The sequence below is a fragment of the Microchirus variegatus genome (genome assembly GCF_963457635.1).
Source record: "Microchirus variegatus genome assembly, chromosome: 12".
NCBI lineage: Eukaryota > Metazoa > Chordata > Actinopteri > Pleuronectiformes > Soleidae > Microchirus > Microchirus variegatus.
The window spans coordinates 18,790,759-18,814,381 of record NC_139813.1 but is presented as its reverse complement, the minus strand read 5'-3'; the positions used below and the strand labels follow the sequence as shown (position 1 = coordinate 18,814,381).

The 23,623-nt window shown below is 42.2% G+C and overlaps 1 protein-coding gene across 1 annotated transcript in view; it reads left to right on the top strand.

Moving 5' to 3' along the window:
* syne1a (spectrin repeat containing, nuclear envelope 1a) overlaps nt 1-23,623 on the top strand; it is a gene marked incomplete at its 5' end in the record, with an annotated part of 103,554 nt that overhangs the window by 40,554 nt on the left and 39,377 nt on the right. The window contains 26 exons of the mRNA XM_083898728.1: nt 2,082-2,259; nt 4,569-4,751; nt 4,851-4,994; nt 6,307-6,462; nt 7,368-7,532; nt 8,005-8,177; nt 8,295-8,448; nt 8,549-8,692; nt 8,987-9,151; nt 9,372-9,689; nt 10,175-10,330; nt 12,071-12,241; nt 15,132-15,458; nt 15,851-16,003; nt 16,140-16,307; nt 16,589-16,765; nt 18,313-18,459; nt 18,576-18,701; nt 18,829-19,005; nt 19,130-19,395; nt 19,517-19,673; nt 19,769-20,167; nt 20,296-21,900; nt 22,109-22,437; nt 22,592-22,736; nt 22,978-23,196. Of these exons, the coding sequence (XP_083754854.1) occupies nt 2,082-2,259; nt 4,569-4,751; nt 4,851-4,994; nt 6,307-6,462; nt 7,368-7,532; nt 8,005-8,177; nt 8,295-8,448; nt 8,549-8,692; nt 8,987-9,151; nt 9,372-9,689; nt 10,175-10,330; nt 12,071-12,241; nt 15,132-15,458; nt 15,851-16,003; nt 16,140-16,307; nt 16,589-16,765; nt 18,313-18,459; nt 18,576-18,701; nt 18,829-19,005; nt 19,130-19,395; nt 19,517-19,673; nt 19,769-20,167; nt 20,296-21,900; nt 22,109-22,437; nt 22,592-22,736; nt 22,978-23,196 (6,502 nt within the window). The remainder of the gene's footprint in view (nt 1-2,081; nt 2,260-4,568; nt 4,752-4,850; nt 4,995-6,306; nt 6,463-7,367; nt 7,533-8,004; nt 8,178-8,294; nt 8,449-8,548; nt 8,693-8,986; nt 9,152-9,371; nt 9,690-10,174; nt 10,331-12,070; nt 12,242-15,131; nt 15,459-15,850; nt 16,004-16,139; nt 16,308-16,588; nt 16,766-18,312; nt 18,460-18,575; nt 18,702-18,828; nt 19,006-19,129; nt 19,396-19,516; nt 19,674-19,768; nt 20,168-20,295; nt 21,901-22,108; nt 22,438-22,591; nt 22,737-22,977; nt 23,197-23,623) is intronic.

Genomic DNA, 23,623 nt, shown 5'->3' with positions numbered 1-23,623 from the left:
TCATTTCTGAGGTTAGGATTAAGATTTGAATTATGGTTGAGGTTCAGGCATCAGCTGGTTATGATTAAGGTTAATGATGTGGTTTTGGTTGAGGTGTACAACTTAATAGAAATCGATGAAGAGTCCAAACCTGCCTATTTTTGTCCGAGTGTCAATGTGGTCATCTCTGACCACACGTCCTGACATGTGTCAGCCAGACAGAGATAATAGGTGAGAGACAGCACCAGACCCACCAGTTGCTTAGCGACATTTAACCACCTTACCTTCATCCCTGCTTCGTTCAATGAGTTTGTTTTTTTGTCCTGCTCTGGTTTAATTATATGCAGGGCTGAATGTGACTTTGGGAGAAAGATTTTTTTTTTTTAATGCTGACATGCTGCATGCATTTACTGAGCTCTAATTGCATGTGCCTGAGCCCACCAGTGAGCCTGTTTTCATTTAGCATTTGTTTGTTTGTTAATAAACTATGAAGTGCTTTTACAACAGCACAGGCATACACAAGTATCAACGGCAATATAGCACAATTTACCGCCTTAATTTTTCATGGGATTATACTGTTAATGTAATCTTGAGATACTGCTGGCTCGTGTGGTTAACCTGGATGTTGGAGATGCTTTGGCGGGTAATTGGCTTTGACTGCTGATTGGTAACAGCAGCCTCCCTCATCCACTTGCTGTTTAGTCTGTAATAGACTTGGCTTGCTTGTTCTTTGCACCTGTCCTGTATGAAGCACTGCAGAAAGAGAGACAGAGTCGGGGGAAAGAGCAAAATACAGTAACTTCCCCCTCCTTTTAATAGCACATGGCAGATTTTGTCTGTCACAGCAGAAAATAGTGCTTCTTCTACACTCATCCTCTCCCCACTGTGTTACCCTTCCGTGCCCTCTTCGCATCATTGAAACTCATGGCTGTTTATGTGCATATTCATGTGTTTGTCTGCTACGGTTGGAGAGGGGTGAGTGTGTTATTGACTTGTTGTTTTTTTATGCCTCCCATTTGACAACAACACTCACTTGAACAGCTGTGCACCTTGTTTCCCTGCTGTCATCCTTTCCATCACTTCTTGATTTTAACCTTCGCCCTGTGCCCTCTGTTTTCATGAAACCCAAACACAATGATCTTGTCAGTATTATGTACAATTGTATTTGGATTTGGATTTGGATTTACAAATGTGTGTATATTTGTAAATGTTGTATGATAGAAATTGTATGAAATGTACTCATGCACTACACATGTTGGTATTCAAATGCAAATTACATCTATGAGTAATGTAATTTATTGCGAATGCAGGGAGAATAGTACTGCCTCGATATGGTCAAAAGTGAAAAGAAAGAATAGGTTTAACTATAATGTAGTGTGCAGATAATGTGTTGAAAGAGAGAACTGTCTGTATCGAAGGAGAAAATTATAAAAACTTTGGCATTGAACAAAAAATGTAATTGTTATTGAATGCAGGTCTGTGTTTTGCATAATTGTCATATATTGATGTTGTCTGCTGCTCTGACAAGTTGTATTATAGATTATGATGTTCCTTTTCCTTTCTTTATCCATGCCCAGTTTTTATATGAAAAATGAGATTATGTATTCTACGTTTTTTAAAAATTTAATCTCCCTTCGCTGTAAGCTCTCGCTCACATACAGTTCCACTGCTGCATCTCCTCTAGCCTTTTCCCCTGTAGCATCCTCCTGTCATCACTCATTGTCTCCATCTTGTCACCCATGTAAACTCTTGCCCCACTCATATGTTGCCTTTCAACCCCCTCCCACGCTGTACCACACAACACCATCCCCCACCCACCCACTTTGCCCCAGCACTCATTTTTTTCCACTTCACCCATTTTGCCATTTCTCCACCTGCTTGGTTCTCACTCCTGCTCATCTCCTCCTCCACAATGTGAGGACAGTTTGTACTGCGTAGTATCCGAGCATCTGCTCGCGTATACTCTTTGTTTTGACGAGCACATGGGCAGGAGACACTTCCTGTGGTGTTGTTTTTTTTCCTTTTGTTTATTTTCTTCAGTTGGAACCGAGTGTGTGAACAACATTTTAAAGCCATCCTTTTCTTTCAACTCAATCCCCCAGTCTCAGTCTTCGTGCCTCCAGAGAGTGTCAAAACAAGGAGCGCTTGTTGGAGCAGCGGTTCCGCACTGCCCTCCGAGACTTCCAGCAGTGGTTGGTCAATGCAAAAATCAGCACAGCCAAATGCTTTGATGTGCCTCAGAGTGTCACAGAGGCCTCTGTTGCTCTGCAGAGGATCCAGGTGAGAGATATTTTTTATCTTTTAAGACACCGGTGAAACATATACAGTATGTCCTTATAACATGGGTGATGTAAATATGTTTCCCGTGTGCAGTTTTTACAACAATGGCTTTGCTCTGTACATTGTGGACACTATGATCACTCGGTTCATCTATGACTGCATGTTGTTTTAATTCATTGCTACTGGAAACTTGTCAATGGCTGATATATGATGGTCAATTAATGTGTTTGGCTAAGTTTCTTTTGTTTTTAATACATTGAAGAGTTATAGACATTAAAAAAAATATATGTATGAACCTAATTTTAATACACAGAACAGCAAGTCAAAATAATAAACTTGGTAAAATAAACTCTTGTATAAAAAAAGAATGATTTGCTGAAATTTCATGCTGAAAATTGATCCACCTCTTTTTGTTAGATTAGCTAGGATTTAAATTTAGAAGTATATTTTTTCATGAAAATGTTGCTGATTAATAGGAGTTTTTATTCAAAACACAGGGAAATATGGTAAATATCCCTTGAAGGTTCTCCACACTAGATTACTGACAGGTTGCCAAGCATTGGCAGCTTTTTTGAGAAATAACAAAATTTACAGTTACTTGGCTTTGTACTGCTAAAGTGGTTGCCAGATTATACTCATAATGTCCTGTTTAAGAACCGCCAACTAGTTGGGCCATCTTGTCTTTTTACTATTGGCTGTTTTCCAGTTTCTTACTTAAGTAGTTTTTGACAGTGAAGCTGAAGAAATGCATTTACATAACCTGGTGGAATCTTATTGTCATCAAAATATTTTTTATTTTCTTTTACCTTTGAATTGTAGTGATAAATCTGCAATACATACACATACACATACTACATACTTTTGAGGCTGGGCAAATATTTCTCCCACAAAATAAACTGCTAAAAGAAAAACAGTAAATTAACCCACTTTCAATAAGAGATCGCTCAAGGGGACATCTGTATTGACATGCCCACTGTTGAGTGTCCTCTGGTGGGCTTGTTGTAGAGGCATTACCTGCCGTAAGCTAGAAAAGCTGGAAGTGGGCGCTTTGCCAAGAGGGATAAGAGAGTGATTCACAGTGGGGTCTCTCTGCCATTCTCCTCAAAATATCTCATGTGTCTCTCTTTGCCTCTTTGGGAAGTTGGCAGGTGTAACACTCTGGCAGCCTCTTTAGAGAACCCCAGGGCCCTGGCTAAAAGTCAGGTGCTTGTCACTTAAGGTAGACGTTCCCTTCATCCCTGCACTACATAGTTAATTACCTCTCACACACCTGACCATGTTGACTACAACATTACCACCAAGGAACTGTGGTGTAGGCTTAGCCTTAGTCAAATATGCAAATCTAAACTTGTTATGCTCAGAACTTTATTTTCTAGATAAAACACACTTTAACTTATTTAATCAACAGTTACAGTTACTAACTCTACTGTGGTCTTGATATTAAGTGCATTTTTTCCAGAACTTTTTTTACTGCAGTTTAAGGATGAGAGTGAAAGTCGTGCCGTATATATAGCAGCGGAGGAGGTTGAAATACAGAGTCGGTCATGTTTTATTTATTATTGACGTTGTGAAGAATGTAGAACAATGTTTCCACATGGCTGACCTCTGGGAGGGCCAGTGTGGGTGGGGCGGGGGCATCCATTGTGTCACACTTAATTGGTGGGGTACTGTTACACTGGCAGAGGCAGAATAGTAGTAAGTGTGTTAAAAAAATATGGTGAATGGACATAAAAGAGAGAGAAAGTAAAGCGACAAGGACATGAAGAGAGACAGAGGAAGACTTGTATGTTTTCATAAGCAGCTGTGCTGTACTAAATGTACGTGTGTGTGTGCGTGTGTGTGTTTTTGAGGCTAAAGCTGAAGCTACAGTGTGTGTAAGTGATGTGCTGACTGCACAGATGGTGGAGTGGTCCCTGCTGTGCGCTACTGTCATCGACTCAGCTCTGAGGGAGGGGTCTGTGTGCGTGTGTGTGTGTGCGCTTGTGTGTGTCTGTGTGTATGTCTGTGTTGTGGGTGGTTACAGAAGTGCTATATAAAAACCAAACACATTTCAGGCTGACTGCCTTTCCTTATCTGTGATTGCCTCACTGTTCCCACCTTCTGCCCACGTACATGGTATTATTAATGCATTTACCTAATTACTGCTTTTACAGTGTGAGTGAGTGAGATCCTAAAAAAAAAAAAATTGTCAAAGTTCTCATTTAGGCCATATCGTCTGTCTCTCTTCCACTTACACGCCATCATCCTTTAATATGAGCGTTTGTGTTGAAAGTCACAGTTCTTTTGTCTTTGTCTGCGTATCCCCACAGGAGTTCTTGAGTGACAGGGAGCATGGCCAGGCCAGACTGAGTACAGTAGGTGCCAGTGGGGATCTGCTGATGGCTGTGGTGTCCAGAGACAGAGTGGAGGGGGTCAAAACCAAAGTGGCAAATGCAAGAGAAGACTGGAAGAGCCTGATGAATAACTGGCAGATGAGGGAGGATGCACTGAAGGTCGGTTAACATATACTTTCAATTGAATGTCTGCACTGAAAAAGAAGAATTAAATACAATATGACATCATAATGAATAAATTGTGTATCATCTTTGTAGAACCTACAGTCCCAGATGACAGAGTTTGAGGCCAGTGCTGAGCCTCTGCAGGAATGGCTCAACAGCACCGAGGTCAGAGTTCAGGAGAGCAGTGCTCGGCTACATGACCTTCCAGCCAAGAAACAGGAGCTCAGCAAACTGCAGGTATTATGGCGCCTGAAGCGGCGTTTATCACCCAGATGAATCACATTCCACTGGCTTTAATTACTCATTGCAGATTTCCTGATTCCTTGCCGTCTCCCTCACTGCCAAACATCAGTGCTCTTAAAATGATATCTCTCCTATAATTATAATGGTTATTTATTGGGCCGTCTGTGAGTTTTACAGTGTTTTATAGTCACTCCTTAAGCAATATGTATTGGAATTCATCAGGACAACTTAATTCATCCTTTAGGACCCATAGTCTAAAATTACATTATGTCATGCTAAGAGAAAGGTTTATGCATATTCTTTTGTCAGCTGCTATTGTGGATTTTATCATTTCCTCTTTTAACACAAGTAAAATCTAATATTAATAATACTAAATAGCTGTTGCTCTCCATCAGATATGGATCCCTAAAGTGCAATTTGAAATCAGCTGGGAGAGAGAAGAGGCTAATTACATTTGTTGAGCACCACTGGATCAAAAAAGAGCAGCGTCTTGACACAATAGTCAGAGGAAAAGTCCAGAAATCTAATTAATTCTCCTTCTGTCACAGCTGAAGCGCAGCGTGGCTAAAAGGCCCTTTTTCAGGATGCGATAACAGCCTCTGCCATGTCTGGCAGAGACAAAAAAGGAGGAGAGGCATGGAGCGTTAAAAAGATAAAACTGACAAAAGAGACAAAATATATCAAGCTCATCTCAAAGCTCTGCCCTTATCATTGTTGCTATTTTTGTATTGACTCTGTCGAAGTGCTGTAGCACTTCTCCTGGTTATCTTTTGTCTGGCCCTGCAAGCAATTACATTTCTTCCCTCAGCACCTGAAGTACAATACAGTACATGAAGGCTTCAGTGTCTGAACCTGTGTTGGCAAAATCCTCTATACCCTTCCTCATATGCCCCCTCCTTTGCAGTATTTTATCAGGCTTGTCTCGACTCCCTGTTCTGTGTCCAAAAACTGTATTACCATGTTCCGATTTAAAATGGAACATCAAGAGAAAAAATGCTGATACTCTTTTTTTTTTTTTTTTTTACAATATCTTTATCCATGTATTGTGATGTGCTCTTCTTGTTCCGTCTGTTCATTGTTGCATTAACTCAACCTTGTATCCCTCTTCTGTGCTTCTCTCACCTCCCTTTTCTGGTTTATGGAAAACACTATTTTTTATCATTTCATTATTTTTCCTTCACCATACAACCACGCTTACCGATCTTTCACATTTAACCCCACACTTTCATTCGTGCTCCTCCACATCTTATGGCTCCTTCGTCTTTATTTTTCCACCTCCTGCTCCTTCTGCTTCATACTGGGCCAGTGTGTACTGGAAGAGATAGCTGATCATGAGGAAGAGCTGGGCAGGCTGAGGGAAAGAGCTCACCGTCTGTGGGAGGGACAAGCAGCAGGGAAGGGCTTCGTCCACCGTGTGTCCCAGCTGTCAGCACAGTACCTAGCCCTCAGCAACTTAACCAAGGTAACACTGCTCACACCTTGTAACCCCATGTCGCCCTCTTCTTGTCTACTTACCTGTGCTTTTGTCTGAAAAACGCTGCAGCATGCTGAAATGTGCCTTGGCATAAAAACTGTAAAGCCTTCTGTTCAGCCATGTTGTTTGCTGTTTTTCCGCGCAATGTGTTGTGTTGTTGACTGTTGCACATCAGTCATGGTCGCTGTAATCTAAAAACTTGCCTTGCAGATGAAATATTGTGCTCAGGAATGAGTAATTTACCTGGGTGTACTCATCATTTTTCACCTCTGAAATATATTCATGGTTGTGGCCTCATCAACACAAAAAAGGGCTGAGGCTATTGAGGTTACCTTTCTACAATCAAGCACCTCTACAAAATGTCAGCGCCGAAACCTGTCGGCGCTTCAGAGTCTGACCTTTTTGAAGCTGTCATTAGACTGGTCACACTTCAATGATTAATTTGTTTTAGTGTAGAACAAAACATTCACACTGACTCTGAAGCACCATGCTCTTACCTCAGGACCATGAGAGTGCCCCAGCAATGATGAATGGGATTTATTTATTTTGTAGGCTAACAAGCTATGAGCTATTTTTAGGTCCTCTTCCTGCCAGACAAGGGAAAGCTAAATTAAATCTTAAAATTGCCCATTGCAGATTGTTTTTGTAGCTCTGCCTTTCAGTTATGCAGAGGTTGATAATGTACAAATGATGACTGCAGAGACAATGCACCATGTTTGTTCTGTGTTGAGGGGGCGGGAAAGTCTCCAGAGACGCTTGAAAGGAAAAAAAAAAGACTTGGATTTCAAATACTCACAGAACAATATGAAGACACTGACAGTGTTAACCTTTTTCTCATAAGCAACATATGACTTGAAGAGTGTGTTTACAGTGGCGTGTTCTCAATTTTAAAGGACAAAGCCTCCAGGATTGAACGCATTGTAGGGGAACATCGCCTCTTCTCTCAGGGTTTAAAAGAGCTCCAGGACTGGGTGTGTGAAGCTCAGCGGGTCCTCAACACATGCACCTCAACCACCACGGACAAGGGCGTGTTAGAGGACCGGATGTTACAGCTGGAAGTAAGAGTTGAGAAGATGAATATGCCACAACTTCCAGGAACTAGGCTATTGAGTAATATTTGACCTAAAATAAATATCTGTGTCTCCTGCACTGTGGCATGCTGACACTTTTAGTGATTTACGGAAGTTATTTCTGTCTTAAAAGTGGGAAATGAGTTCATGGACCAACTGTAGTTTTGGTTCAGATTTGTGTTTATACAAATACACATAATAAAGTGTTGATAATTAAGGTTGTAGATTTATTTAATCATTAAATGTCCATATTTGTGTTCAAGATCAAAATGGTACATAGTTCAAAGAGTGTCTTCCCAAATCCAGTCATTCATGTCCTTGGAACACAGATTGTTAGTGATTATCAAGTAATGGCCTATTTCCTGGAAACCCTATATGCATTTCTTAAATAACGTAATGGAATCAAATCAGAGATGTTTATTTCAGTTCTCAGATATGTTTCTTTGTGCTCTGTCTGTAGGCCTTACTGGCTGCTCGTCAGGAGAGAGAGATCCAGTTGAAGATGCTGCTGACACGGGGAGAAGCAGTCCAGAGAAACACTTCGGTTGAGGGAGTCCCAGTGATTCGCAAACAAATCCAGGACCTCAAGGACTCATGGGATTCCCTGCTTTCTGCCTCCATTCAGTGTAAAAGGTTGTGAACACAAACTGTCTAGTTTCTCCTGAAGAATTTCAGATTTGAAATTAACTATTTGCATGTGCGCTTACGTCTGCATGTTGTGTGTTAATATCATTATTTTAATTGTCTCAGTCAACTGGAGGGTGCACTGTCACAATGGACCAGCTATCAGGAGGACGTAGGTCAGTTTGTGTTGTGGATGGACCGTGTAGACGAGACCCTGAGCTGCTCAGACAGACAATACTCTGAGATGAGAGACAAGACAGCAAACCTGGGAAAAACCAAGGTATCACATCAGGATTTTAACTGAGCAATTGTCATATTTCTTTTTGATTAATATCTCAGAGCCTCCCTTTGAAAAAGTATGTGTTCTTGTTTTATTCCAGCTTCTGTATGAAGAAGTATTAAGTCACAGCAGTCCTCTGGAGACCATTGCCACAAAGGGCTCCAATATGGCCGAACACTGCACCACTCAGCAGGAGGTGCAGCAGCTGCAGTGTCGGTACAACTCCCTTAAAGAAAAGGCCAAGGTACTAACCACAACATACTGTCTCATTCTTGCCTCTGCAGGCATTTGAATAACGAATGATAAACATGAATTATGCAACATAGTTTGACTCATTGCATTAATTTCTAATGCCTACATATCTGAAGTTGAAAGCCAAACAACGTTGTTGATATTTCCAAAATCCAGCTATTTATTAGTTATCCTTTGCTCTGTTTGAATGTGATTCCGTCAGGCTTTCCGAATGACCTTTAAACTGTCCTGTGCACCTGTAACAGCTGTGGAGCTCCAGTAATGTCTTTAACATGGCGTCTTGCAGAATGCAGTCGGTAAGGCCAAGGGACTGGTGCTGGTCCATCAGGAGTATCAAAGGGAGCTTCATGTGTTTGAGGACTGGCTGGAGCAGGAACAGGCCACTCTGGCCTCCTTGACCCATCCAGAGGGAAACGTGGATACAATAGAGAAGACACTGCAACAGTTACAGGTAGTGATGCTGTAGAGTGATATGTTGTTGTTTTTAAAAAGAATGTGAACAGTACACATTAAAAGAAAACATTCTTGTCTTGTATCATCGTTCCATTCCTGTTAATTCAGCTCATCAGATCTCTCTATCAAGGTTGAAACATAAATATCATCAGAATTGAACCGCTTCAGACTGTAAAATCACACTCATTCCCTTATTATTCTCCTATTATTCCCCTCAGCTCCTGCAGGATCGCTGCTCAAACGGTCAGTCTCTGCTTTCCGCTGTGCTGACCAGCAGAGAGAGGGTCATCCCTTGGGGTGTGCCGCAGATCGAGGACCGAGCCCTGGACACTGCTCAGCGAGAGTGGGGGGCCTACCAGGGACGCCTGGAAGAGACTCAGACCCAGATGAGCACCACACTGACCAGACTAAAGCAGATGGGCCAAAGGTTCCTGAGTCTGGCCCAGTGGCTGGAGGAGATGGAGAATCTGGCAAACATCAGACATCATCGGCGGTCAGATAGAGCCACCAAGGAGACTCAGCTAAAGAAACTCCAGGTCAGAAAGAGAAGGCACTGGTGCTGTCTTTTTAATCAATGCAAAATCTTTTCACTGACTGCAAAAGCCTACCTATTTTCTCACCATACACTCAGCTCAGTCTTTGAAAATGAAAGTTAGGCAGCATCTAGGCGCGCTTATAATAATAAATCACTCTTCCAATTAATATGTACCCTCCGTTCACAGCATGTGTTTATAGAAAACAACAGTGCACAGACAGTGTTTTTTCAACTGGGTCTCCTCCCTATGAAACAAACTTCCTGCCAATGTTGGGATGTCAGACAGCCTTCCCAGCAGTTAGAGGGAAATAGACGCACACACAAACACACTCATTGACCCTTTGTCCCTATATCTTTGTTACTTACATTAAGGCTTTGTTTTTTGAGGAAAACCTAACTATCACTTAAATCATCTGTAATCTTCAGTTGATTAAAATATGATAATATGGTCCCTCCTCTATATCTTTGTCTGTATCTTCTTAACAGGGGTGTCTTAAGTCAGTGCTTGTGCGGCAGGGAGAAGTCGATGGCCTCTCTTCTCTGGTCCAGCAGGTTCTGGAGGAAACCTACATCAGTAGTCGCATTAGTGTTACCGCCACCCAAATCACTGCCAGTTACCATTCTCTGCTGCTCAACATACAAGTAAGACACTCTTTGTGTCTCTATGTATTTATTTATGTATTACTATTGCTTCTGGTGTTAAAAAGCCTATAATGTTTATTTTCTTTCATGACATAGAACTGTAAATATAGTTGTGGAAATATTTTGTGACATATTCTAATTTCCTAATGCAGTAGCACAATATGTACAGGACACAATCACCCACATCATCAGCTAAAACAGTGGCACTCGAGAAGAATGACTTTGAACGCTGCTGCCCGGACAAGTACAACTCTGAATTTCCTGTCCACCAGAAGACTTTCCTGTAAAAGTCTGACACCATGACTCCACAATAACAACATTTATTAGGGTGTCTGCAGGATATACAAAGCTGGGTTTTAAATTCAAGACTTAAAAGGGGTAGTATTTTTTATATGATTATTTATTATTTCTTCACATATTGATATTTATCATATGATATTTTGTGTGTGTATGTTGTGATACAATGATCACCCTAACTAATGCAGACTAAGTTAACTTTAGGTACTGATTGAACCTTTTAAACCCTTTCTTACTAACATTGCTACCATGTTGAATTAAGAGAAAATATTCATGACCATTTTGGAAGGAAACTACAGTAGTTTAAGTGCTGTTTAAGCGTTAAGGCCCTCCAGTGGTCTCACTGACAAATGACACTCTCTCAATCATAGATCAAGAAGCTTAAATTTTATTTGTGCAGTGTGTGCATTGGAGTCTCTGTCCTCAGAGGGTTTTTCAAACACGGACTTTACTCCAGTGAGATGGGACTCTGTTCTTATTTATTACAGCACCCCTCTTAAGTAGCTTTTAGGGTTGTCCCCGTGAGTGGAGTCTGTGTTGTTCTATTTTCCTGCTCCTCTGGGGGGGACTAAAGGGAAATCAATGGGGCTCCCCTGGTCTGGGGCAAAGGCTGTAATTAAAGGCTACACAATGCAATCTCACACCCAGCGCCAGGAGTGGCAAAGCTTTGCCTTCACGACATTGATTTTTACACCTCCAGTAACACATCTGAGTGTGTGCGTGTCTCTCTGTCACTCCCTCACTTTCTCTCTCTCTCTCTGTTATATCCACTCCCCTTCCTTCCTCTCACAAAATTAACCCAAGCATGCAGATACTTCCTCTCATGCCAACACACATGGATGCATCATCCTTCTCTTACCATGGATGCCTGTAATTACACTGTGTGAAGTAGGGGGCCATATGGGCTTGAGGTGCGAAGCTATTACCTCTGTCTAGTCAAAAAAAAGGTGCACTATCAGCGCTATCAGCTAATTGGCTCTCACCACAGGATTTGCAAGAAGAGTGAATAATGTGTCAAATCTGCAAGAAACCCTCTTCATCCGTATGGTGTTGCAGACTCAAAATCTCAGTCAATTGAATAATGTGTCAAAAACATAAAGCTCTCCTTCACCTTGTTGTGAAGTTACTGACATTCAGCAGATGAAAGCACAGGGGGAAATGGATATTTTCTCTTTTGATGGCTGATCAGAGAACTTTTGGTCCTTGGTGGCCAATGGTAGACCACTAGAGGAAGATACACACCATGTTTCCAAAAACAGCAAAACTTCAGTTCTGACTTACACACAGAAGGCAGTATTAGTTGTCATATTTTTTTATATTGCAGTTACAGTATTTATAAAATATTTTGAAAACAATGTCATACATGGTCTACAGTTTATTTTGAGTATACTAGATGCTGTTAATTTTAAAGGTTCCTTTTGTCTTTTTATGTAATATTTTTAGGATACCATCAAGCAGCTACAGGAGGAAGTGAAGAGTATTGAAGAGGCGGAAAATCTTTGCTCTTCATTCAGCAACTGGCTCAGTTTGACTCAGAAAAGCTTCACAGCGTTAACTAATAGTGCTGAAGCTCTGGACCGTGGTGTCATGGACAAGAAAATGAAGAAACTAGAGGTATTGATCATTTTTACTTACAATTGTGGTGGTGTGTTTTTAATAGGAAATGTTAAACTTTACAGTCACTCTGTTGATCTTTCATTTTGTCAGCCATGCATTTGGATACAAGGTGCAATGCGGCACATTGTGCACCTTCCTGAACAGGTTGTAATAAATCACCACAGAAGCTGGGTATTACCATGGCAAACTGACGTGTCAGCAACACTTCCATTTATAGAGGAGAAGTTGATCACAAACTCATCTCCAGTCCAATATCCAAGCTGGCAAAATGTCCTTTTGTAATCTAGTCTTCTGCCAAGCAACACACGGTACCTGCTTGTAACATCAAGTATATGTTTTTTTTTGGCAGCTGTAATGTTCCTGGGCTTGTAAAATATGCATGAACCTTCTGTGAGACTAGCAAAGCAGTCAGTGCACCTATGATATCTGGATAACACTCTCGACTAAAGAAAACTAACTGTAAAAGCATTTAACAGTTTTGGACCCTTTTTTGATTAATAGGCATTTTGCTTGAGAAAGCCTTGCACACGTATGCACCTTTCACTGTGTAGTGCAATCACCAAATATCGTTTATTTGGCATAGTTCATATCGAGCATGTGGAAGATTAGGTGAGTGTGTGTGTGTGTGTGTGTATATCGATTGGCCTTTTGTGAAGACAAAGTGGGTGCTGCTTTGGAGGAAGCGTGATAGCAGGGAGAGACCTCCCACTGTGAAGCAGAGGATGAAGAAGCGCCGGTGTCAGGCGCCTGCTGGCACAGACACTGTAATTGATGCAGTGCCCTTACCGCTTCACATCACACACACACACACACACACACACACACACACACACACACACACACACACACACACACACACACACACACACACACACACACACCAACACTTGTATACCACAAAACCCATCCAAAGTACTAACAAGCTGCGGCAAACTCTTAAACCCCTGAATCCTGTGTGTCCACAGTTTTTCCACTTCATTTTTTTTAATCAATATTTTTTTCTTTGTCTGTCTCACACACACTCACATATCCAGAAATACATGCATGGAGACACACAGAGATTTTAAAAAACATCAGCTGGTGTGGGCTTTGCAGTAATCCCTGTCTGGGATCAATTCTCTGTCACTGCATTGGGACTGAAGATATGCTTTCACCGCATGTGTCCTTCCAGCACTGCAGATATCACACAAGTGCTCCATCACTTACTCATTTTCCCAGTAAGAGCCAGTGGGACTTTCAGTGAGCTGGGTGATTATACTTTGCCACAAAGACCAGTAGTCAATAGCTGTGTCAAGGGCCATTAGTTGGATTTGGACTTCATTGGATATTGAATTGTAACTGTCAGACCACACTGGCGGGCTCATTCAGCCAGAAATAGGTGAAACCTAATTAAGATACATGTAAATTAAAATAATGAGATACCGTAGCATCGTGCAGTATAAAAAAACCAAAGGATATCCTTTGTCCCCTTGAACTTTTTTTAAATCTATTTTTAAAAATGCAGTAGTTTCTTTCCCCTTGAGTGCTCAGAAAAGCATATTCTACACACTGGCTGCTGAAATGTAAACGAGGAAAAAAAAATGAGAGAATCAGGCTAATTATGCCACCTCTTCCCTTCCCCCATTCACATTTCTAATTTCACTGACATTTCATAATGTTCAAGGACATTTCCACCCTAAATCCCTGTTTCTTTTATATGAACAGGACCACACAGGTGACTAGATCCATGTTGTGATGTGTCTTTCCTATTATCATAAATAACAAAGAACACTATATCACCAGAAGAAAATCATAATTTAACCAATAATTCTGTACAATATGCAATTGTGGCTTCATTGTATGTTGGAAATCGATGCATCCATGACAGAGGCAATGACAGCAGAGCTAATAAACTGCTCACAGGGTCACCTTAGTGATGTTCTTCCTCTGTTAGTAAATAATGATGAAGATGAATATGGCTGTCAGTGATGCAGTAGATGTATTACAGTACATAATGCAGCCGGTTAGCTGTTGCAGAGTGAGAACCACTAGTGCTCATCATTTACAGCAGATGAACAAGACACTTGACGGCTAATTGTGGGTGACATTGTACAAGACTATTTACAGAATGAAGGGCTCTCGTAGCCACGATGGCAGATATTAAGTTATATTATATCAATAAGGTTGCCATATCTTTCGTCAATAGCCAATGTTTAAGTCAATTGAATTTTTGTTTTGTTCTTGTTGGAACAAGAAGATGTTGAACTTTGCAGTTTAAAGATATTTGAGTGGGTCTTCAAAAAAGTCTTGGATCATTTGGTGTTGGTATTATTACAGGAATAAAACACAAGCCTACAGCTTCTTATTGAGCACCAAATTGCACTGTGAAACTACTCTTGACTGAAGCAATAATAGCCAGATGATGAAAGCTAGATGGCGTCCCATCGAGTGGATGTCTGCGTGTGTCTGTGGTATGTTGTGGTTGCCCTGGAAACCCCCGTGGCTACTGCTGCCTGTTAAGGGTCCTTGTAATTGGTTCCTCCTTTCATATTATTCACTGTGGTTTCTCCACATGATGACCTCCCAGTCTTCCCCTCAACTCTCTGTGCAGGTGTCAGCCTACCTGATGGGTTCAAAGCTTTTCAAGCTCACTGCCAGGCCGGTCTGTGTGACTGGGGCAGCACTGAAGTTGGACAAAGAAATCAATGATACCGTGTTTGAATGGCATGATGGGATTTTACCATTTCAGACCCTGTACTATATACTACAATGTTAGGACTTTACTTTACTACATAGAAGCTGTCTACTTTTTGCATATATTCAGCACAATGTTAATTCAGTATAAATGAATGTTGATGACACTTAAGCAGCACTCTGTTAAGCTGTATGTCTGCTCTCTTTCATCCAGGTTCTCCAGTCTGAGCTCCATCATGGCCACAGTTTCCTGAAATCCCTGAGGGAGCGAGCGGAACAGGCAGCAAGCTTCCTAGATGAGGCTGGAGCTGAGTGTTTGGGAGGTGAGGTAGAGGGTCGTCTTGCACAGCTGGAGGAGCTTGCAGGTGGACTGAGGCATGAGCACAGCTTCCTTGAGCGGGCCCTGCTTTTGGCTAAGGAGTTTCAGGACCGCTACAAGGGTCAGACTCAGTGGTTGGTGGAAACCCGGGCTTTACTCAACACCCCAGTGGAGCCTAAAGCTGAACTGTACCAACGGAGAGCACAGCTGGCTAAATATAAGGTATAAGAGCTATGTAATTTGTAATTTATTTCTATTAGCAATATAAAGCCCTACTGGACATTGAGTTAATGTCATATTTTGTGGTCTTGTTCTTTAGTGCTAATGGCAGCAGAACCTAACTGAATATTATTATTATTATCGACCACATGAGCGTCCTTGCAAGTCTTAGCTCATTAATTCTAAAAAAATTGTCTACTTTACATAACTGCTGACCATTTTCTGGAATATGTCTTTGCTTTTATATTAATACCTTAATCAGATGGTAGGAACCAGTTATAGAAAAAAAATTCCCAAAACACTTTATCCTTTAGAATTTATCAAGAATCGTAATACAACAAGTTTACTTAGATGTTGGTGGTTACTGTTTTAGTCATGTCTGTCTGTGATTACAGGCTCTGCTGCAGATGGTTCAGTCCCACGATGGATCCGTCAGGTCTGTGTTGGAGAAGGGAGATGCTCTGCTAGCTTCAGTCCATTACCCCTCCGTCAGAGACAAAATGACCAGACTGCAAAGGGACTACACTGAGCTCTGTAAAAGAGCCATGGTGAGGACCTGTTCTGAGATGACAGTAGTTGTAATACACTGAGAGAAAATCATATCCAATAAATTATGTGGTTATAATAACTGTGTGATGTGCAGGCTGAAGATATTCAGTGTATTTTTCTACTCCTGTGGTTTAGACTCATGTGGAAAAAATGGAAGCCCAGGTCAAGGAACAGGAAGCGTACCATAGTGAACTCCAGGAGGTGGAGCGCTGGCTGCTCCAGATGTCTAGCAGGATGGTGACTCCCGATCCTTCTGTTGGGGGAACCTTGGAGGCAGCCACTCAACAGCTGGCAAGACACAAGGTGACCCAACAGCTTACATGGTGTTGTTGCTGTTGTTTGCTGAGTTTTTAGCATAATGCCCTCACACCCTCACATTCTTATCCTCAAGGAAGTACCAAATAATGAGTGAATGTGTTTTCTTTTCACAGTTTTCAACGGTTTAGTCCTAATTCACTCTGCAATCCACAGATTACTTCTGTTCTGTGTTTCATGGACCAGTGGATAGAATCATTCTGAAATTATGTCTTCATACATCATCCATGAAGATTCTTTCTCACACGATCTTCTGTGGTCCTCTGCAGGCTATCATGGAGGAGATCGCGGGCTTTGAAGATCGCTTGGTGGGCCTTAAGCAGCGTGGAGACCACCTGGTACAAGGCTGCAGTGACCGTGTGCAGAGCAGGCTGAGACAGCAGGTTCAGGCTCACCGTCAAGGCACTGGAGACAGCTACTCTGCCATCTGTAGCACTGCGCAGAGAGTGAGTGAGAAGGAGGAGAAGTAAAGCGCGAGAGGGGGGGGGGGCACATGGGAGGAGGAGGAGGGATGAGAAGTTGAGAAAGACATGTTTTCTGTATTTGAAGCAGTAAAATGGTACTTAGACATTTACAATGTATGACATGAGACAGTGGTGTGCTGGAGAGACTTCACACACATTTTGCTTTTGCGTCCATTGATGTGTGTGTGTGTGTGTGTGTGTGTGTGTGAGTGTGTGTGTGTGTGTGTGTGTGTGTGTGTGTGAGAGAGAGAGCGAGAGACACACACAGACAGTGGGTGCAACACAGACACACATGCTGTAATCAGTGATGTTAATATTCCAACAGCCTCAGCATCCACTTAATTCCGTTCCAACACTTAAACCCGTCTCTCAAGACACCCAGCGTAGAGGGCACAACCAATTAAGGTTGCCAAAGTGGAGCTCAAGAGCAGCCGTACACATAGAGAGCCCTACAGCCAAAATCACCAATTCAATCTTTACGTATTAATCTCCGAGTATCCCCTGTCAACTTCACTTTTTCATGCCTGAGCCAAAAATGGTCACATGCCACTATTCAGTAGATCTGGCGAGCCTTCTAATCCAGCCACACTCTGTCATTTTGGCAACCTCTACTCTGTCATCATAGCTCACATCCCAAGACACCACCACCACCACTCAAACATCCAATCTGGCATTGTGTGATCTAGCCACACTTTACCACCACACTGCTGGCTTCTCTGCAACTCCGCTTCCAGTGTTACGATGGCTGCCAACTGTGTCCCAGCACAACACAACTCTAATATCCTGCCTGGCACTTGCTGCCATGCCAACCTTCTGGCTTTTGCCAAGTACACTGGGCAGTTTGCCAATGAATGCCCCCCTTTGCCACTTCAAGGCTCTCATATTAACACTGTCAATCAGACCTTGATGTTCTGCTCTCCCCTGGAGGGTAAGGACATCTCCACATTCAACACCTGTTAAATGTAATGCAGCATAACAGTCTACTTGTTTTTTATTATTATTTATTGTGTCTTTGTGTTTGTCCGAACTACACTGACTTCAAAGCTATTTGATGTATTTCAACAATCTAGAGACTTTGGTCTAAAGTACACGGTACAAGTGCATTAGGGCATGTCCAACTCAACATTTGCTTGTTGCCAGGCAGGTAATCTCTGTGTTAAGTAAGGTGCAAAGGACTAGTATGTGTGTCTGATTTATTCGTTGTTATGTTTTAGGCGTAACATCAATTAAGTCAATCAGAATTTTGCGTCACAAGCCAAGTGTGCCTGTGCCTTGTGGATTGCTATTTAAATTGCAAATCCTCTGTTAAGGAGACAGATCTGTCAACAGTGTCAATGTCAGCAGATTTTAAGATAGATGCTGCTACTCTGTTGCTGTGTTCAGAAAAAAAATCAACAAAAAAAAATGTTGATGGCCCAGTACAAACATTTTATACAAAACACTATCAGAAGCAATTTTTACTTTACTATGTTTATGTTGTTTTATCCAGACATACAGTATGAGTAACATTTAAATGTATGTGCCCACAGGTTTATCAGAGTCTGGATCATGAGTTACAAAGACATGTGAGTCTCCAAGACACATTGCAGCAATGCCAGACATGGCTGACCTCTGTTTCAGAAGAGCCAGAACCTCCTGCACATCACCCTCTCAGTCTGGAGGAGGCACTACAACAGGTCAAAAACACCTACGCAATTTAGTATCTAATCTTAATTTTAATTTTCCCACGTTATAGACGCACTGTTTGCTTTACTGCAGATCTTAAAATTAAAGGACACTTTTTTTTTGACAGGTGAAACAGGAGCGGGCTCTCCAGGAGCAGGCCAGTACTTACCTCCAACTTGTGTGTTCAACCTGTGACCTGTCAGAGCCAAGGGTTCGGGAGACTGCGTCGTCTATCCAGCAGGTCAAACTGCAGGTCAGTCGACAGAAACAAGTCTTTAAACAATATGATTTTCAGTGATTGGCTCTGTGGTGGTCAGTCTTTTTAACTTTACAAATGGAACACATCATAGGAAATGACTTCTTTGTGTTTTTGTGTCTAGAACGAGGAGCGGATGATGCTTTGTGAGGAGGTGGCAGACAGCTGGAGGGACATTGAGGAGCAGAAGGCAGATCTGGAGATCCAGCTGAGAGAAACAGAGCAGCAACTTCAGAACCTCATCAGGAGACCTGCAGAGCTGGAGCCCAAGATTGCTCAGAACCAGCTGGACAAGGCTCAGGTTTGTGTTCAGTTTCTATGAGAAATGATTTCTTTGTTTAAAAAAAAGATTGTTTTGTTCTCTATTGTTAGTAGACAATGAAATTCTAAATACAAACATTCAGTATGTGTTATCTTTCCTGCAGGAGTTTCTCCAGCAGATTAAAGAGAGACAGTCTGAGGTAACTCATTTGAATGAAGCCGTTGGCAGGCTGACAGGCGGACAGGTGTCTCCTGCCTTGGAAGCGATAAGGAGACTTAGGAGAAGTTGGATGGTCCTTGGCCAACAGGCTGAAGAACTGGAGACTCAGCGAGGGGAGGACATGCAGCGAAGTGGGGAGTACCAGGAGAGCGTAGTAGCTGTTGAGGAACTCTTCCACCAAGTATCAAGGGAATGGGACTACCTTGCCAGGTATCAATGTTTTCTTTAATTTATCTATTTTAGAGATGCTGTACATACATTTCTAAATGGATGACTGAGTTTTATACAGTATCATGACTACATTAACCAGGAACCTTGTCTGTGTACCCAGGGCTGACACAGAAAGTACAAGTGAGCATCTAGAGGCTCTAAGGAAGCTGTCCAGTGATCTTGAAGAGCAGAGAGCACTTCTAGAAGATGTCAGGGACCAGAGACAAGCTATTCTACATCGAATGAGCTTGCTAGACAAAGAGCTAGTGAAGCAACAGGTGGAGCTCAATTCTCATGCTACTTAAAAATAAACATTTTAGTATAATCTAAGTAGTCTCAGTCCTGTTTTATGCTGTGCTCTGCCTCTCATCAGGTTGGCCACCTGGAGCAACGCTGGGCCCAGCTTGAAACCCTGATTCAGCAGAAGATTCAAGAATCTGCACAGACACTGGAGGATCTGGCTCGGGTGGAAACCCAGCTCAGGGATGCCCGAGAGTGGGTGGAAGGGCAGCGGCCTGCACTTACATCTGCTTTGAAAACCAGCCCACCCCCTGATCTTGCCCAGAGTTTCCTGTTTGACCATTTGAGTGTATGTGTGGAACTTGAAGCCCGCCAGCAGCTGCTGGGTCAGGCAGTGAGTGACGCCCAGGCTGTGGCTTCCAGGCTGGGGCTCAGTGAAAAGAGAGGCCTTCAAGGTCTTGTTGAACAAGCCCAGGTTGAGGTGGAAGCTCTGGGTGCTCAGGTTGCCCAAAGGAGGAAGTACCTCAGTAAGGTAAACATCAGGATTTTTGTAGATGGAAGTACATTTTTGATACTGTCCTAAATAACCTTACTTGCTTAAGGTGTGTTGCAAAAAGAAACTAAATTTTTAACATTTATTGTTTGATTCTTCCTATCTAGGCTTTCACAGAGAGGACACAGTTCCTACAAGGTTTGGGAAGAGCGTTTTCTTGGGTACAGCAACAAGAGAGGAAGGCTTTAATCGACGACCACATAGCGCTTCTCCCTGAGGACCTAGCAAAACAGGTTGCTGCATGTCGTGGCATCCAGAGCAGCTTAAGAGTTTACCAGAGGGAGCTGGCATCTCTTTGGGTACAGGGGCGAGAGCTGGAGAGAGATGCTTCTGACAAAGAAAGGGCAGAAACCATGGCCAGACTTGAGGAACTACAATCAGTCTTTGAAAACGCCCTCCAGAGGACTACTCAGCATCTCACAGACTTAGAGAAAGCCTTAACCTCTAGGAAGTACTTTCAGATTGACCTGGACAAGACTTGCCATTGGTTGAGACAAGCAGATTGCATCACTTTCCCTGAAATCAATTTAAGCAACATTGATGAAAAGTCAGAATTGAAAACACAGCTGTCTAACTTTCAAAAGGTCCTAGAGCAAGCCTCGGAATACGAGAACCTCCTTCTTATCGTCCAAAGAATAGGCCAGGAGATCCTTCGTACTCTTAATGAGATTGACCATTGCTACCTAGATGAGCGGCTCAATGCTCTGCCTCAGCAGTACAACGCCATCTTAGCTCTAGCCAAAGAGAAAAAAGACATAGTCCAACAAATAATCCTAGAGAGAAAAGAGTTCAGCACTTTCTTTGATATTACTCATAATGCACTGGAGGAGCTTCGGGAGCAGTTTGACAATCTGGAGAAGCAGACTATTAGTATTAGAGAAGAGGAAGTTGCTCGTCTGATTAATGAATACAGGAATATCAATGAAAGTTTACTCCACATTAGCCCTGCTGTGAGAGAACTTCATGGCAAAAATGAAGGGTTCCTCTGTAGAGGTCAGCAGTACAGATCTGAGGAGACACAGCAGCTGATCAATCTTCACAACACACTGAAGAAGAGAAATGATCAGAAAATGAAACACTTAGATAATTGCTTAACAGTTCTAGTTGAACACAGCAGAGTATTTACCAGTTTGGAGTCAGATTTAAAGTCTGTTACAGAGAAGATGATCAGGCTTAAATCAGACAAAGAATCAGGTTCCATTGATGCAATCACAAGTCTTTATTCACTGCTAGAAAGACTGGATGTTGTGATCTCTCAGGCTGAAGAATGTAACCATCAAACCGAAGGCCTTGGTCTGAGGTTTGAACCCGCTGCCTTTAAAGAAGCTGCATTGCAGCTCAAATCATTGCTGTCTTTACGATCGGAGGTGAGAACATTTGTTGATGAAAGTGAAGTGAAAGTCATGAAAAAGGAAGATTTCACAAGAGAGACTGAGAAAATGTTGCACTGGCTCAGGACTATCAAGGACAAGTTGGAGGAGCCTTTGATTTTTTCGGAGATCAAAGTTGAGAGGGTGCACGAGGAAGTGTGCAAACTGAAAAACATGGAAGAGGAAGTGGAATGTTGCTTGAAGATGGCAGACGCCTTGGCTAGCAGAGAAAAGCAAACGTATTGCAGAAGAAAAGAGAAAGTTCCTGCCCACGTTCAAGAGAAACTACAGGAGCTGAAAAAGCTGGGAGATGAAGCTCAAGAAGGAATTCACAAGAAACAGGTTTGTGTACAGAAATGACAAATGATCTCAAAGTAGTAACCATTATATCCATTATTGCCAGCCTTAAAATATAGACAGAGCAACGTCAGCGATGGACTTTTCGCAGGAGGCAAATTTATTCCCAATAAGATAATTTTAAAACAGTGATTTGGAATGTTTACTTACTTTATTGCAGAGAGCTAATGAAATCACCTTGTTCATCTTCTAGCTGGCTGTGGATAAAGCTCTTTCCCTGGTTCAGAGGTACCACTTATCTCTGCAGACCATGCAGAAATGGCTGGACTCTGCTGCGGGTTTTCTCCAGAGAGTCGGCTTAGGGGTGGATCTTGAGAACCAGACAGATTGTGTGCTGGACCTGGAAGAGATTTCAGCAGAGGAAAATTGCTTCACAGTTGGTGTGGAGGACCTTAGGAGTTTGGAACCTCTGATGATTGATTTCGTGAAACCAGGAGTGATGAGTGAAAAACTGGAGACTATGCAGCCGAGAAACACACAAGTCAAACATCAATTGGAAGCTTTCAGAGAAGTGTTGCAGAGGTGTGTGCTAATGTATTATTCACATAATGTAGTATGCAGAGCCAAATATTTTAATTGTATGTATACTGTTTATATTCTGTGTTAACATAAAAAAATAAGATTTCAATTCTACATATTGTATTTTATTTCACCTAAATGTGTTTTATTTTCTTAGCTGTGCAGCTCTATGGAGTTCCTTCCTGCATGAGAGAGAAACACTGGTGTCACAGATGAATGATGTAGAGCGCAAAATGGCCATGTTCACCACAGCTAAAGCTACCAGTATCCAGCAGGCAGAGGAAAAGTGTCAGAGATACAGGGTGAGTCATTGTAGAAAAAGGCTTTTAGATACGTCTGCTGTGTGTGTGTTTCGTCCCTCGTGGCTGCTCTAATACATTCCAACATTAGTTCTTGTCATGGCAACAGATGCACATTAATATTTAAGCAGGTGGGTGTTTATGCATTATTTCGTCTGGCGTGTATATGTGATGTTGTAACTTCAGGGCTTTTTATTTGGTTTTTAAATACATGTATCTTCTGTCTTTTTGTTTTGATTTGTAGTCTCTGGTGGCCCACACTGACCTGCTGGAGGTGCCTCTGACTGTTTTAAAAAATAATTCAACCGAGTTAGAGCCGATCATTTCTGAGTACAGCAAAGGCGTCACTAGCCACTGTGTGTCATCACTATGGCAACGGTGGGCCAGGCTACGCAGTGTGTCCCGAGCCCAGGAGAGGGCACTGGAGGATACTGCAAGGGAATGGAGGAACTTCACAGAGAAGGTAAGAGAAGTCTAGACCGGTCTATGACATAATTGCACATAGTGCATTTGCAACTGCATGCATTTAGTGAGTGTTCTTCTCATTTCATGAGATATTGCATAAAACTAACCACCAGCATGCCCAGTAGAGTCTAAATAAACAGCCCAGTTTCAACATAAGGAAACTCTAATTTGGTATTTATAGCCAATAAACACTCAGGTCTACTAAATTATTCCTCCCTCTGCAGATTTAGGTCAAAGCAGCAGCAGCTGAACACCAGTTGGTGTGTTGTGATGTAACTCCAGGCTTCGGGCCCGATGTTCTCTCCTGCCAAAACACTGTGTCATATGAAGCTTTTTTTTCCCGTGCTTTGACCTATTTTGAGCGTGAACACGTTCCCACAAAGCACCGCTCTTAAAAAGGAAATGAGGTCAAACTGTAAGAAATG